The sequence below is a fragment of the Oncorhynchus tshawytscha genome, linkage group LG11 (genome assembly GCF_018296145.1).
Source record: "Oncorhynchus tshawytscha isolate Ot180627B linkage group LG11, Otsh_v2.0, whole genome shotgun sequence".
In the NCBI taxonomy this organism is placed as follows: domain Eukaryota; kingdom Metazoa; phylum Chordata; class Actinopteri; order Salmoniformes; family Salmonidae; genus Oncorhynchus; species Oncorhynchus tshawytscha.
Window position 1 is genome coordinate 15398721 of NC_056439.1, and position 16821 is coordinate 15415541.

The following is a 16821-nucleotide window of genomic DNA, read 5'->3' on the forward strand; positions in this document are numbered from 1 at the left end:
GTGTGTGTGTGTGTGTGTGCATGTGTTAATGGCATGTAGACCTGGTCAGGATGATGGAAGAGGTGTAAGTTCAGGTCAGGGTTTCCATTAGGAAAATATGGCACAGGACATTTGACCAGCAGCATTTTAATTTACAGAGACATTTGAGGTATTTTACCGGACCCATATGCTTTGGGTTCGTAACCTGATTAGGGCGTCCACCCACGCAAATAAAATGTTGATTAATAGCAATGCATATTAACAGAACATGCAAGTCGAGGATGCAATGATGTGCGGTCCTTCTTACCAATTCTGATGCACAATTTGAAGATGTTAGAATAACTGTCCACATGTACTTTTCCTCAGCCAGCAAGATGAACAAAGTCACTAGCCTATGTCAATCTACTATCCCAGATAGTAGAAATGTTTACCTATTCTTTTGATCAGCTTGTCGAGAAAGAAATGGCCTATTCCTAACAGACTCTGGGACAGTTGTGAAACGATAGAGCCCAAATTCATACAACAAGTAGGCCTAGGCTACTTTTTTTTTTAACTTTAAAAAGCAATGAGTCTGTTGCAACAGATAAACTATTATTTCTTAACATTATAAGTGCAGCAATGTACACAAGGCAGTAGGCTACGCGCGAATGTTCGTTCCATAATGCAATTAGCCGGAAAACAGCTTTGTCAAATGTGCATTGCACCTGCCAGTAGTTTCATGTGACAGAGATGAAAATATCCATTAGAAATGTAGAAAGATCTAATGTGCAACAACTAGCATGAGTTGCTTATATGACTAAGATTATGCCTTTGGCTACTGGATAATGAAAGAAAGTTGATATAAAATAATTGCCTACGTGGATATGGTCTGACTTTGAATGTCTTTCTTTGGCTATGCATTTGCTGTGTGAGATGCTGTAGCAGCCGCTCTTGCGTTGTCTGACAGATTTTCCACTCAAAGGCTCTGTATCTGTATGCCGTTTGAGTGTGATAAATAAGATACATAACGAATATACTGTGCACGCGCCAATTTAATTTCACTAAATTATGCAAATTAACCTATAGACCGATAAGCATGACTAGTCAAATGTATTTCCACTGACTGGTATTTCCATCAATGAATTGGCTGAAAAGCATTATTTCGAAATGGGCTATTTACTTCTTCTCCCATACAATTGGCCAGCGGAAATTTTATTTATCGGCGTTTCTTTTTTCTTTTTTTTTCAACCAAAAAGCCGGCTATTACCGGCTAATGGAAACCCTGGCATGTGTTCTGCCCCACCCATTGACGTTCATTTAAAAAAAGCCCAGTCGGTGTGCGTGCCTGTGTGTGTGTTTGTATGTGTTCCTCCTCTCCCAGTGATAGCAGCTTGAAGACTGTTTGTGGATGGTAACCATATGGTTTATTTCCCCTCTCTGTGAGAATGTTGAGGGAGTTACTGCTGATTGTCAAAGCAATGCGTTTAAAAGTTTTGCTTTTTCTGCGGTTCAGTGTTGAGTCGGCTGATTGAGGCGTCTCTTTAAGTATCCATTTAGTGGGTAGGAGTCTGTGTTTATCTCGCCCTATCTCTCTTTCTCTCCATCTTTATCTCTCTTTCTCCCTACTCCCTCGCTCTTTCTCCTTATCTTCATTTATCTTATTCTAATGATCCAGTTAGCTGACCTTATCTTGTCCGCATAGCTTTTTCTTAGATGCGAGCTTAATGTTCAGACCCATCCATTTTGGGTACTCTACTTTCTTCTTTAAATGCACCAATTTAAACTCAATTTTCAACAAGCAAAGTACAATGCAACTTTCCATAAAATAACTGAATTCAGGCAGTTATGGACCCTTTGTTTCTCCGCTAATTTTCTGCGTTTGTAAACGGCATTAGCCTTCTGACCCAACATAATTGTTTTGCTTTTAGCAATATCACACAAATGCAGTATTCAGGGTTGCCATGGTAATCTAGGATAGACTTCCTTCCTTTTCTGCATGCCTGCGGAGAGAAGGACAGACGCGAAAAGTCACACATACTCGTTTGTGATAAAGTAATGCACAAACACATGCACAAACACACATGGACACACAGACACTTCATACGGTCACAATTTCTTGACCTTGATGCTAATAACTGCAGTTATGATTTCCTTTTAACAAAGACCATATTGTGTCAGTGTCAAGTTGAGTCTCACAGATGCTCTGAAAAGAAAGGCATGCAGATTAAATTATTAATGAGCCGTAGTCTGCTCTATTCAAGCAGATGATCATAGAACAGATACACCAGACAGTTGACTTTGAGACACACTTTTACCCTCCAGCAGGACCCTATAACCACTTGATATAGTTATACGCGTGCTATATAGGTTTTGTACATGTGAAAAACATATTACGCATGTGTTTTGAATGCAGTATAAAAAAATTCAAACGTGCATAATGTATGAACGCCTACGTAGGTGCATACTGTTGAGGTGAGTTTAATGCTCTTTTAGGCCTTTCTGATGTTGTTAATAATATGGTAAAATGACTATCACCACTGTGTTAGCGCCTGAGCCTGAAAATACCTCTGTATGAACACTAAACTACCAACCCCAAATGCCTCAATTATCTAGCATTAGTTAAATTGCCTTTTTACTCTTCTCTAGCTCATGTTAATGTAAGGGGTGCGTAAACTGGTGGCAGGGAAGTCAGACGCAGGAGATCAGAACTAGGTAATAGCCAGAGCAGTTTAATAGTAAAAACCATAAGAAATACAAAATATGGGCACAATAACCCGACGCGCACCAGTCAAACAAACAAACAATACCGCACAAAGACATGTGGGGAACAGAGGGTTAAATACACAACACTTAATGAGGGAATGAAAACCAGGTGTGTGGGAAAACAAATGGAAAATGAAAAATGGATCGTTGATGGCTAGAAGACCGGCGACGTTGAGCACCGAACACTGCCCGAACAAGGAGAGGCACTGGCTTCGGCAGAAGTTGTGACAGTTAAAGAGGTAATGTCTTTGTAAAAGGCTTACATATTTGTTGATAATTGTTCTAATTCCTTGTAGATTTTGGCTTTTAAGACAAATAATATATCAGGCCATTTCATATAAAGCAACTTGCCGAAGACGTCAACAACGAAAAACTTCTTTCACTTGCCTGTTATTGGTGGGCTCCCGAGTGGCGCAACGATCTAAGGCACTGCAGCCTACCCAAACCTGACCTTAACTACCCAAACCTGACCTTGGGTCAGAGTAACTGCCATTTGAACATTATATTTCCTGGTACCCAACGCAAGATATTGACTCGAATCATGTGGCCAAACGTTACGAACAAACAAAACACGTTTCTGTTCTATCCCTGAAAGTTGTTTGTACTGCTTGAAGAAAAGACTGTTTGTAATTGTTCCATCAGTGATACATTGACTCATACCTAACCCCAGCTTTTTATTGATGAAACACTTGTCATCTCTGCTTCGCTGCCCCTCTTGGCTGCCATTTCTAGGGCCAAACCTCCATTATGTTCTCAGCAGTTTACACTCCATTCTCTCACAGGAAGCTCTGTTCATTTCTTAACCACTTATCAATTTGTGCAGGTGACACCATGGAATCACCCTGCCATCCCTGTGTGCTCTGCACTGCAGCGCACTGCCGCGCTCCACGGGATGGATCACTATCATGCACTGTGTCTTTATCTCGCCTTAGAGTGAGATGTGTTAAATGGCAGCCCCATTAAGGGAATATCTCAAAGGGGCCATGGTGATGGAGGTTTTATTCACTGTTTAAAGGAGTCCCCCAATGCTCCTTGAAGTGTGCTAATTTTTCATGGCTAATTATGTAGTTCATTTTTCTCATATATATATATATATTTAAGTACATTCATAGTGAACAATTCACTAGAGAGGCATTTGTATAAGCTTACTGCTGCTGGCTGTACAATAAACTACATATCATCACAATCACATATTGTCACTGAAATGCATCAGAAATATATTGTGAAGTTCAGAAGATCATCAGGCAATAATTGTGTATGATCTTCTGTGTAAAAAAATAACAGATGTTATTTTTTCCCCAATCTGATTTAGTGCCTGGTCTTGTCCACTTTGTTCTAACAAGTGAAGTTTGTGGGAATTGTAGAGGGAAACGTACAAGTTAATGAGTGGCTTATCTTTCAGGAATGGGGTCATAATATTTTGTAGCTTAAATCGTTCAAAAAATTAGAGCCACATTTGTAGGAAGAAAACAGAAACCGCTCTGTTTATAACAACCAACCACGGTTCTATGAACCAAGCAGACATTTATTTATTTTCGTGATATCCAATTGGTAGTTACAGTCTTGTCCCATCACTGCAACTCCCATATGGACACAGGAGGCGAAGGTCGAGAGCCATGCGTCCTCTGAAACACGACTCTGCCAAGCCGCACTGCTTCTTGACACACTGCTTGCTTGCATAACCCTGAAGCCAGCTACACCAATGTGTCGGGGGAAACACTGTACAACTGGCGACTACAGTCAGCGTGCATGCGCCCGGCCCGCCACAAGGAGTCACTAGAGAACGATGGGACAAGGACATCCCGGCCGGCCAGATCCCCTCCTAACTCAAACAATGCTGGGCCAATTGTGCACCGCTTTATGAGTCTCCCATAATCGAACCCGGGTCTGTAGCGATGCCACTCAGTAGGCCACTTTCTATAGCGACCCCATTTTCAAATCCTTGCGAGTTCTAGTTTGGGAAATGCTGGTCTAGGACAATTCCTCATCAATTTCAATCCCCCTGTTAATACTGATAATCCGTACAGTGTCTTCCACTTCCTGTCTGATGTCTTCCAAACGAACTTGAGAGCCCTGGCCTAGATTCCCCCCAGTGCCTTTCTCTGATCAGTGGTGATAAATACTCAACATGATGATGAGACACATCTCCCTCGATACTGTTCATCATCTGTCCTTAGATTCTGCTTTGTATACAGATAAGGAGGTGATTCACTCTCTGGTTAACAACAGAGGAAATATGAGGGAAGTAGAAAAGAGGTTGACAGAAGAGAGGCTGGAGAAAGGAGTTGCTGACAAGGTTTAGCGTCATTTCGGTACATTTTGAAAGGTTGTAAGTAACACCTGGCCTTGAACGTTGCAGATAGAAGCAGGGGTTGTAACCAAAACAATTTTTCCAATCGTTTCGGTCTGAACAGAACCCCTATTGTTTTCATTTTGTTCCACTGTAATAAAGTTCTGAACTGGTTTAAACAAAAAATCAAATCAAATTATATTAGCTGAACCTTTTGTGACTAGGGGGCAGTATTTTCATTTTTGGAAAAATAACGTTCCCGGAGTAAATGGGATATTTTGTCAGGACAAGATGCTAGAATATGCATATAATTGACAGTTTAGGATAGAAAACACTCTAACGTTTCCAAAACTGTAAAAATATTGTCTGTGAGTATAACAGAACTGATATTGCAGGCGAAAGCCTGAGAAAAATCCAATCCGGATGTGACTCATCTTTTGAAAGCTCTGTGTTCCAATGCGTCCCTGTTGAGCAGTGAATGGGCTATCAACCAGATTACTTTTTCTCTGTATTCCCCAAGGTGTCTACAGCATTGTGACGTAGTTTTACGCATTTATGTTGAAGAATACCCGTAAGTGGCAACTGGTCACCTGATGGCTCCCAGAGTGATTCTCGCGTAAAATACAGAGGTAGCCATTATTCCAATCGGTCCTACTGAAAAACCAATTGTCCCGGTGGATATATTATCGAATAGATATTTGAAAAACACCTTGAGGATTGATTATAAACAACGTTTGCCATGTTTCTGTCGATATTATGGAGCTAATTTTGGGAATTTTTCGGCGTTTTCGTGACTGCAATTTCCGGGCAATTTCTCAGCCAAATGTGAAGAACAAATGGAGCTATTTCGCCTACAAAAATAATATTTTTGGAAAAAAGGAACATTGGCTATCTAACTGGGAGTCTCGTGAGTGAAAACATCCGAAACTCATCAAAGGTAAACGATTGAATTTGATTGCTTTTCTGATTTCCGTGACCAAGTTACCTGCTGCTAGCTGGACAAAATGCTATGCTAGGCTATCGATAAACTTACACAAATGCTTGTCTAGCTTTGGCTGTAAAGCATATTTTGAAAATCTGAGATGACAGGGTGATTAACAAAAGGCTAAGCTGTGTCTCAATATATTTCACTTGTGATTTTCATGAATAGGAATATTTTCTAGGAATATTTATGTCCATTGCGTTATGCTAATTAGTGTCAGTCGATGATTACGCTCCCGTACCCGGGATGGGGAGTTACTAGAGGTTAATGCGAGTGTAGCGAAATGCTTGTCCTTCTAGTTCCGACCATGCAGTGATATCTAACAACTAATCTAACAATTTCACAACAATTACCTTATACACACAAGTGTAAAGGAATGAATAAGAATATGTACATATAAATATATGGATGAGCGATGGCCAAACGGCATAGGCAAGATGCAGTAGATGGTATAGAAAACAGTATATACATATGAGATGAGTAATGTAGGGTATGTAAACATTATATAAAGTTGCATTGTTTAAAGTGACTAGTGATACATTTATTGCATCCAATTTTGTGGCAGCAGCCACTCAATGTTAGTGATGGCTGTTTAACAGTCTGATGGCCTTGAGATAGAAGCTATTTTTCCATCTCTCGGTCCCAGCTTTGATGCACCTGTACTGACCTCGCCTTCTGGATGATAGCGGGGTGAACAGGCAGTGGCTCGGGTGGTTGTTGTCCTTGATGATCTTTTTGACCTTCCTGTGACATCGGGTGGTGTAGGTGTCCTGGAGGGCAGGTAGTTGTCCCCCGGTGATGCGTTGTGCAGACCTCACTACCCTCTGGAGAGCCTTGCGGTTGTGGGCGGAGCAGTTGCCGTACCAGGCGGTGATACAGCCCGACAGGATGCTCTCGATTTTGCATCTGTAGTAGTTTGTGAATGTTTTTGGTGACAAGCCAAATGTCTTCAGTCTCCTGAGGTTGAAGAGGCACTGTTGCGCCTTCTTCGCCACACTGTCTGTGTGGGTGGACCATTTCAGTTAGTCTGTGATGTGTACGCCGAGGAACATAAAACGTTCCACTTACTCCACTACTGTCCCGTCGATGTGGACGGGAGGTGCTCCCTCTGCTGTTTCCTGAAGTCCACGATCATCTCCTTTGTTTTGTTGACATTGAGTGTGAGGTTATTTTCCTGACACCACTCTCACCTCCTCCCTATAGGCTGTCTCGTCGTTGGTGGTAATCAAGCCTACCACTGTAGTGTCGTCTGCAAACTTGATGATTGAGTTGGAGGTGTGCATGGCCACGCAGTCATGGGTGAACAGAGAGTACAGGAGAGGGCTGAGAACACACCCCTGTGGGGCCCCAGTGTTGAGGATCAGCGGGGTGGAGATGGGGTCTCGAGCTTAATGATGAGTTTGGAGGGTACTATGGTTAAGCTGTAGTCGATGAACGGCATTCTTACATAGGTATTCCTCTTGTCCAGATGGGTTAGGGCAGTGTGCATTGTGATTGTGATTGCGTCGTCTGTGGACCTATTGGAGCGGTAAGCAAATTGGAGTGGGTCTTGAGTGTCAGGTAGGGTGGAGGTGATATGATCCTTGACTAGTCTCTCAAAGAACTTTGTGATGACGAAAGTGAGAGCTGCGGGACGATAGTCATTTAGCTCAGTTACCTTAGCTTTCTTGGGAACAGGAACAATGGTGGCCCTCTTGAAGCATGTGGGAACAGCAGACTGGGATAGGGATTGATTGAATATGTTCGTAAACACACCAGACATCTGGTCTGCGCATGCTCTGAGGACGCGGCTAAGGATGCCGTCTGGGCCGGCAGCCTTGCGAGGGTTAACACGTTTAAATGTTTTACTCACATTGGCTGCGGTGAAGGAGAGTCTGAAGGTTTTGGTAGCGGGCCATGTCGGTGGCACTGTATTGTCCTCAAAGCGAGCAAAGAAGTTGTTTAGTTTGTCTGGGAGCAAGACATCGGGGTCCTCGACGAGGTTGGTTTTCTTTTTGTAGTCTGTGATTGAATGTAGACCCTGCCACATACAGTGGGGCAAAAAAGTATTTAGTCAGCCACCAATTGTGCAAGTTCTCCCACGTAAAAAGATGAGAGAGGCCTGTAATTTTCATCATAGGTACACTTCAACTATGACAGACAAAATGAGAAAAAAAATCCAGAAAATCACATTGTAGGATTTTTAATGAATTTATTTGCAAATTATGGTGGAGAATAAGTATTTGGTCACCTACAAACAAGCAAGATTTTTGGCTCTCACAGACCTGTAACTTATTCTTTAAGAGGCTCCTCTGTCCTCCACTCGTTAACTGTATTAATGGCACCTGTTTGAACTTGTAATCAGTATAAAAGACACCTGTCCACAACCTCAAACAGTCACACTCCAAACTCCACTATGGCCAAGACCAAAGAGCTGTCAAAGGACACCAGAAACAAAATTGTACACCTGCACCAGGCTGGGAAGACTGAATCTGCAATAGGTAAGCAGCTTGGTTTGAAGAAATCAACTGTGGGAGCAATTATTAGGAAATGGAAGACATACAAGATCACTGATAATCTCCCTCGATCTGGGACTCCACGCAAGATCTCACCCCGTGGGGTCAAAATGATCACAAGAACGGTGAGCAAAAATCCCAGAACCACACGGGGAGACCTAGTGAATGACCTGCAGAGAGCTGGGACCAAAGTAACAAAGCCTACCATCAGTAACACACTACGCCGCCAGGGACTCAAATCCTGCAGTGCCAGACATGTCCCCCTGCTTAAGCCAGTACATGTCCAGGCCTGTCTGAAGTTTGCTAGAGAGCAGTTGGATGATCCAGAAGAAGATTGGGAGAATGTCATATGGTCAGATGAAACCAAAATATAACTTTTTGGTAAAAACTCAACTCGTCGTGTTTGGAGGACAAAGATTGCTGAGTTGCATCCAAAGAACACCATACCTACTGTGAAGCATGGGGGTGGAAACATCATGCTTTGGGGCTGTTTTTCTGCAAAGGGATCAGGACGACTGATCCGTGTAAAGGAAAGAATGAATTTTGGCCATGTATCGTGAAATTTTGAGTGAAAACCTCCTTCCATCAGCAAGGGCATTGAAGATGAAACGTGGCTGGGTCTTTCAGCATGACAATGATCCCAAACACACCGCCCGGGCAACGAAGGAGTGATTTCGTAAGAAGCATTTCAAGGTCCTGGAGTGGCCTGGCCAGTCTCCAGATCTCAACCCCATAGAAAATCTTTGGAGGGAGTTGAAAGTCCGTGTTGCCCAGCAACAGCCCCAAAACATCACTGCTCTAGAGGAGATCTACATGGAGGAATGGGCCAAAATACCAGCAACAGTGTGTGAAAACCTTGTGAAGACCTTGTGAAAACGTTTGACCTCTGTCATTGCCAACAAAGGGTATGTAACAAAGTTTTGAGAAACTTTTGTTATTGACCAAATACTTATTTTCCACCATAATTTGCAAATAAATTCATTAAAAATCCTACAATGTGATTTTCTGGATTTTTTTTCTCATTATGTCTGTCATAGTTGAAGTGTACCTATGATGAAAATTACAGGCCTCTCTCATCTTTTAAAGTGGGAGAACTTGCACAATTGGTGGCTGACTAAATACTTTTTTGCCCCACTGTACCTCTCGTGTCTGAGCCATTGAATTGCGACTACTTTGTCTCTATACTGACGCTTAGCTTGTTTGATTGCCTTGCGGAGGGAATAGCTACACCGTTTCTATTCGGTCATGTTTCCGGTTGCCTTGCCCTGATTAAAAGCAGTGGTTGGCGCTTTCAGTTTTGCGCGAATGCTGCCTTCAATATGCACTTGCTAATAACTCGCTCACCGAATCAGCGTATACATCAATGTTGTTGTTCGACGCTATCCAGAACATATCCCAGTCCACGTGATCGAAGCAATCTTGAAGCGTGGAATCAGATTGGTCGGACCAGCATTGAACAGACCTGAGCACAGGCGTTTCCTGTTTTAGTTTCTGTCTATAGGCTGGGAGCAACAAAATGGAGTCGTGGTCAGATTTGCAGAAAGGAGGGCTTTGTATGCGTCGTGGAAGTTCGAGTAACAATGATCCATATTTTTTCCAGCCCGAGTCGCGCATTCGATATGCTGATAAAATGTAGGGAGACTTGTTTTCAGATTAGCCTTGTTAAAATCCCTAGCTACAATAAATGCATCCTCAGGATGTGTGGTTTCCAGTTTACATAGAGTCCAATGAAGTTCTTTCAGGGCCGTCGAGGTGTCTGCTTGGGGGGGATGAGCGAGTAATTCACCCAACTTATTGTGGGAAGGTTGTGGAAGGCTACCCGAAACGTTTGACCCAAGTTAAACAATTTAAAGGCAACGCTACCAAATACTAATTGAGTGTATGTAAACTTCTGACCCCTGGGAATGTGATGAAAGAAAAATGTTGAAATAAATCATTCTCTCTACTGTTATTCTGACATTTCACATTCTTAAATTAAAGTGGTGATTCTAACTGACCAAAGACAGGAAATGTTTACTAGGCTTAAATGTTAGGAATTGTGAAAAACTGAGTTTAAATGTATTTGGCTAAGGTGTATGTAAACTTCCGACTTCAACTGTATAGTGTACCTACGGGGGAGCGGCTAATATGGAGGACCTTTGAACATCTGAGAGTTGGCTCCATGCCCTGGACCAGAGTTTGCTAACAAGCATCTGTGTGATGCAGCACCAGAATTTAAAACACGTCTTACCTTTTTGTAGTTAATAAATCCAACGTGAAATGTGATAACTATAGTTTACTTAACCTCTCTGGGATATGTGGGATGGTAGCTTCCCACCTGGCCAACATCCAGTGAAAAAATGCAGAGCGCCAAATTCAAATAAATTACAATAAAAATTTAACTTTAATGAAATCACACATTCAATTAAAGCTACACTTGTTGTGAATCCAGCCAATGTTTCAGATTTCAAAGATGCTTTACGGTGAAAGCGAACAATGCTATTATCTGAGGATAGCATCCCAGCTAACCATCGCATCATATTTCAACCTTCCAGGCGCGACACAAAACGCAGAAATAAAAATATAGTTCATGCCTTACCTTTGACGAGCTTCTTCTGTTGGCTCTCCAATATGTTCCATAAACATCACAAATGGTCCTTTTGTTCGATTAATTCCATCGATATATATCCAAAATGTCAATTTATTTGGCGCGTTTGATCCAGAAAAACACCGGTTCCAACTTGCACAATGTGACTACAAAATATCTCAAAAGTTACCTGTAAGCGTTGTCCAAACATTTCAAAGTACTTTTGTAATACAACTTTAGGTATTTATTAACATAAATAATCAATCAAATTGAAGAAGGGATGATCTGTGTTCTATACCGGAGGAAAACAATGTGTAGCATGCTTTCTGGTCACGCGCCTCTAACAAACAATACACTTCACTGGCTACTTCTTCATTTCTCAAAGGAAAAACCTCAACCAATTTCTAAAGACTGTTGACATCCAGTGGAAGCGATAGGAACTGAAGGAAGGTCCCTTAGAAATCTGGATTCCCAAAGACAACTCATTGAAAATAGAGTGACCTCAAAAAAACAACATCTGAATGATTTGTCCTCGGGGTTTTGCCTACCAAATAAGTTCTGTTATAGTCACAGACATGATTCAAACAGTTCTAGAAACTTCAGAGTGTTTTCTATCCAATACTAATAATAATATGCATATATAAGCGTCTGGGACTGAGTAGGAGGCAGTTTACTCTGGGCACGCTTTTCATCCAAACGTGAAAATGCTGCCCCCTATCCTAGAGAAGTTAACTAGCCTAGAAAACATGCTGGCAGGCAGACACTGGAAGAGAAGTTTCTGAGCGACAGAGTGATTGCTTTGCATAGTCGCAATGATGGCGTTTTTTTGTGGGACTTTAAATAATGCTTTGAATGTCAATTAATGTTATTAACCGGTTCTAATGGCTCTAGTGTTCTGGAACACTAGAGATCACTTCCTGTTTTTGATTCTGTTCCTTGTTCCCTAAATCTTAATTCTGCATGTCAGAGAGGCATATTTGTTCTACATAGCATATTTCTAAATGTTCTAAAACTTTACGTTGCAAATTATGTTAACTTTTTCTAAATCCCCAGTTTTCTAGAAATCCCAGTTGGAGAATTCCTGGAAATGGGGGAATAAACAGAGAATCCAGGATTTCTGGAAAACTGGGGAATTTAGAGAAAGCTACCGAACTTTTGCAACACTAGGTGTGGATCAGTTTATTTCAGCTTGGCAAGATGGGAAGGGTATGTTATAGAATTAGTATGGATTTGCCCCAAACTTAACGCTTTGTATTCAGGACATTTCTTTGCCAATTCCTTTGCAGTTTTACTTAAGTGCTTTGTTGTAAACAGGATGAATGTTTTGGAATATTTTTTATTCTGTATAGGCTTCCTTATTTCACTCTGTCATTTAAGTTAGTATTATGGAGTAACTACCATGTTGATGATCATCCTATCACAGTCATTAAACTCTGTAACTGTTTTAAAGTCCCCATTTACCTCATGGTGAAATCCCTGAGCAGTTTCCTTCCTTTCCGGCAACTGAGTTAGGAAGGACCCCTGTATCTTTGTAATGACCGGGTGTATTGATACATCATCCAAAGTGTAATTAATAACTCCACCATGCTTAAAAGCACATTTAATATCTGCTTTTTTGTACCTGTCTACCAATATTATATAAATGTTTTTTATCATTTAGCAGACATTCTTATCCAGAGCAACTTATGAGTGCATGCATTTTCTTATTTGTTTGTACTGGTCCCCCATGCGAATGGAACCCACAACCCTGGCCATGCTCTACCAACTGAGCCACACAGGATCAATAGGGACACTTACTTGCAAAACCTCCCTGGTCTTTGTGGTTGAATCTGTGTTTGAAATTCATTGCTCAACTGAGGGACCACACTGATAATTGTGTGTGAGGGGTACAGAGATGAAAAATCATGTTTAACATTATTATTGCAAACAGAATGAGTTGATGCAACTTATTATGTGACTTGTTTCGCACATTTTTACTCCTGAACTTATTTAGGCTTGCCATAACAAAGGGGTTGAATATGTATTCACTCAACACGTTTCAGCTTTAAATGTTTTATTAATGAGTAAAAATGTTTTAAAACATAATTCCACTTTGACATTATGGGGTATTGTGGGTATGCCAGTGACACAAAATCCCATTTTAAATTCAGGCTGTAACACAACACAGGTTCCTGTGGAAAAAAGTGAGTAGGTGGAATTGGTCACCTGAACTGTCAAGTCTGTTCTCTTCCACTATGTGACTGTGTGAGCCTTCACTGCTCATTAATCTAGTTTCTCTCTCTGGTTTATTTAACACCATTGATTTTTACAAATGTGTGTGTGTTATCCAACAGAAGGGGCCATTAAGGTTAATATAATGTATTATTTATTAGAGACTGAGCGAATAGAATGAAAAGAGAGAAAGAGAATTAAACCTTGAACAAAAGAGTAATAACTATATCTGAAATGGGACGCACAAAATAGTAATTTGTCAAAAACAAATGAATCGCCTAAAAATTTGTTCCAAAATTTTAAACAATCACTAAATTCTTTTGTTTGTGTCTTCTTCTAGGAACAAGGGAAGATCGGTGTGACGTTTAACATCGGCACAATGGACATCAGTGTGAGAGAGAGCAGCACCCCTGTGAATGACGGGAAGTACCATGTGGTGCGGTTCACCAGGAATGGGGGCAACGCCACCCTCCAGGTGGACAACTGGTCCATCAACGAACACTTTCCAGGAGGTACGGAAGCCCTCTCTCACTACACCTGCATGGTTTAACCTGTGTTGTGACCTACCTGTTACTTTTGCATGCATGGTGTAGGCCTATGCTATTTGCCTGTTACCTTTGCATACATAAGTTGTGTTTACTTCCGGTTTTCGGAAGTGAAAAACCTATTCTCTTTACATGCATGGTTTAGCTCATGAATCCAATAAGTTGCAAACGCACCATAAACTCACTGGACACCATCTGCCTCTAAACTCCTTCCCAGAGACCACACCACCCTGGCGTTCAGTGCCCACCTCTCTTCTACTGTTCCTCCCTCGTCTACTTGAAGCTTTTAAGTGCATAGTTGTCATTATCCTACAAGCATATGTTTACAGTTACCACAGTTTGAAGGCCTTTTGGCTGCCTTCTGTTTGCAGTGCTAAGGAAAGGAAACCAGAGACAAATTGGAAATGTTAAATATCTCCAGCATCTCGTGGAGGGACATCTTGATGAATGCAATATGTCACAACTCTTGGTTTTTAATAATACATAGGTATCGACTAGTCAACGTCCATTATCTGCCAAGAGTTATCAGACATCTTTGACGTTTCCAGTTGGTCCTGTGTCCGGACGTAATGTGAAAAGGACCTCAGACTTCTTCACTTTTATCTAAAGAAGTGTGAGACCATAAACCGTTCTCTGGAGTGGGTTGCTGTTTTAACCCTGCCAAATACTCTGGCTGTTTAGTGAATGAATAAATATGGACATGGAATTGGACTGACTTCAGGCTCTCTGGGTTTGCAATGGGTCTGCATACAAATGGAACGATCTCTTCTCAGGACTGGTCGTGATGCCTCAACAGTTGCTTTATTTAAAGGTTGGAAGACCCGGCCTTATCCCTGTCAGAGTACTCTTAATTTCCCTCCCTCCCTCTGCCTTATTAACGAAGGTTCAGCTCTGATGACATGACATTTTTTGACAGGTATCAGTATGACTATGACAAGACTCGAGCTAATGAACCTGCAACTACTGGTAGAAATGTAGCTCTCAGTGAAGCTGCAACTACTGGTAGAGATGTAGCTCTCAGTGAAGCTGCAACTACTGGTAGAAATGTAGCTCTCAGTGAAGCTGCAACTACTCGTAGAAATGTAGCTCTCAGTGAAGCTACAACTACTGGTAGAAATGTAGCTCTCAGTGAAGCTGCAACTACTGGTAGAAATGTAGCTCTCAGTTAAGCTGCAATTACTGGTAGAAATGTAGCTCTCACTGAAGCTGCAACTACTGGTAGAGATGTAGCTCTCAGTGAAGCTGCAACTACTGGTAGAAATGTAGCTCTCAGTGAAGCTGCAACTACTGGTAGAAATGTAGCTCTCAGTGAAGCTGCAACTGCTGGTAGAAATGTAGCTCTCAGTGAAGCTGAAACTACTGTTAGAGATGTAGCTCTCTCTGAAGCTGCAACTACTGGTAGAAATGTATCTTACACTTTACATTACATTTGAGTCATTTAACAGACACTCTTATCCATGGCAACTTACAGTTAGTGCATCAATCTTAAAACTTCTTATGGCTAGGGGTTCCGCTAGCGCCAGTGACTCATTCCCCTCCCATCCGGTCGTACATCACACTAGAGGCTTCATTCCACGGTCTACTGACTGTTGACATCTAGTGGAAGGCGTAGGAAGTGCGAACATATCCATATCTTGTTTGGATGTGAATAGGCGATGACTTGAAATTCAACCAGCCCCAGAATTTCCACTTCCTGTTTGGAAATTTGCCTGCCCTATGAGTTCTGTTATACTCACAGACATAATTCAAACAGTTTTAGAAACCTCTGTTTTCTATCCAGTAGTAATAATAATATGCATATATTAGCATCTAGAACAGAGTAGGATGCAGTTCACTATGGGCACGCAATTCATCCAAAGTGAAAATGCTGCCCCCTATCCCTAACAGTGATAGCTAGGTGGAACAATCACATTTCACAGTCATAGTATGTACATTTTTCCTCAATAAAGTAGCTACCAGCAAGTCTGAACTAGTATGGGAGAAAAAAATGTAACCATCACAAAAGTATTTTTTGTTTTTCAGGGTGAGGAGGTGATGTGAGGGGGGGTGTGCTGTAGCATTATTTAAGATACTCTTCGAACACCTGTGGGTTGCAGCGTTCTGGATTAATTGCAGGGGTTTGATGGCACAAGCGAGGTGCTCAGCCAACAGGGAGTTGCAGTAGTCCAGACGGGAAATGACAAGCGCCTGGACCTGCGCTGCTTCCTGTGTGAGGTAGGGTCATACTCTACGGATGTTGTAGAGAATGAACCTGCAGGAGCAATCACTGCTTTGATGTTTGCAGAGAATATATGTTTGTATAGAGAGAAGAGGTGAGAGCCTAGAACCGAGCCCTGGGGGACACCAGTAGTGAGAGTATGTGGTGCAGACATACATCCCATCCAGGTCACCTGGTTGGAACGGCCTGCCAGGTAGGATGCAATCCAAGAGTGGGCAGAGCCTGAGATGCCCAGCCCTGAGAGGGTGGAGAGAAGGTTGTGACACTTCACAGTGGTGAAGGCAGTAGATAGATCTAGGAGGATGAGAAAAGAGGAGAGAGAGTCAGTTTTGGCAGTGCAGAGAGTATCGGTGACACAGAGAAGAGCAGTCAGTCTCGGTGGAGTGACACATCATAAAACCTGAATGCTTAGGGTCAAGAAGATCGTTCTGAGAGAGATAGTGAGAGAGTTGGTCAGAGACAGCACGCTCAAGTGTTTTTCAAGTCTATTTTGACTTCAGAAGGGACGCATCTGGTGGACAAGGATCAGTTGATGAGGGAAGTGAGGAATTGGAGAAGGTCTCCAGAGATGGTCTGGAGAAGGGAGTAGGGGAAGTGGTCGAGTGGGCAGGTTGTCCAGCGGCCAGACCTCCCTCACTAGTTGCAGGACTCCATCTGGAGAGAGTGGGGAGAAAGAGGTCAAGGCGTAGGGTAGTTCTGTGTGAGTGGGACAAGTGGACTCAATAGGCTGAGAGAATGAGGAGCGGATGTCATCAATCTCCTTTTCAAAGTGGATGACAAAGTCATCCGCAGA

General features: G+C 42.0%; 1 protein-coding gene across 27 annotated transcripts in view; it reads left to right on the top strand.

Moving 5' to 3' along the window:
- The window catches only part of nrxn3a (neurexin 3a), a 442954-nt gene that overhangs the window by 347859 nt on the left and 78274 nt on the right, over nt 1–16821 (top strand). For all 27 annotated transcript variants that reach the window (XR_002955173.2, XR_002955175.2, XR_002955174.2 and 24 more), the window contains one exon: nt 13606–13777. Coding sequence is in view for 23 of the 27 variants with exons in the window: in XM_024436833.2 (XP_024292601.1) it covers nt 13606–13777 (172 nt within the window). In the remaining 4 variants the exon portion in view is untranslated. The remainder of the gene's footprint in view (nt 1–13605; nt 13778–16821) is intronic.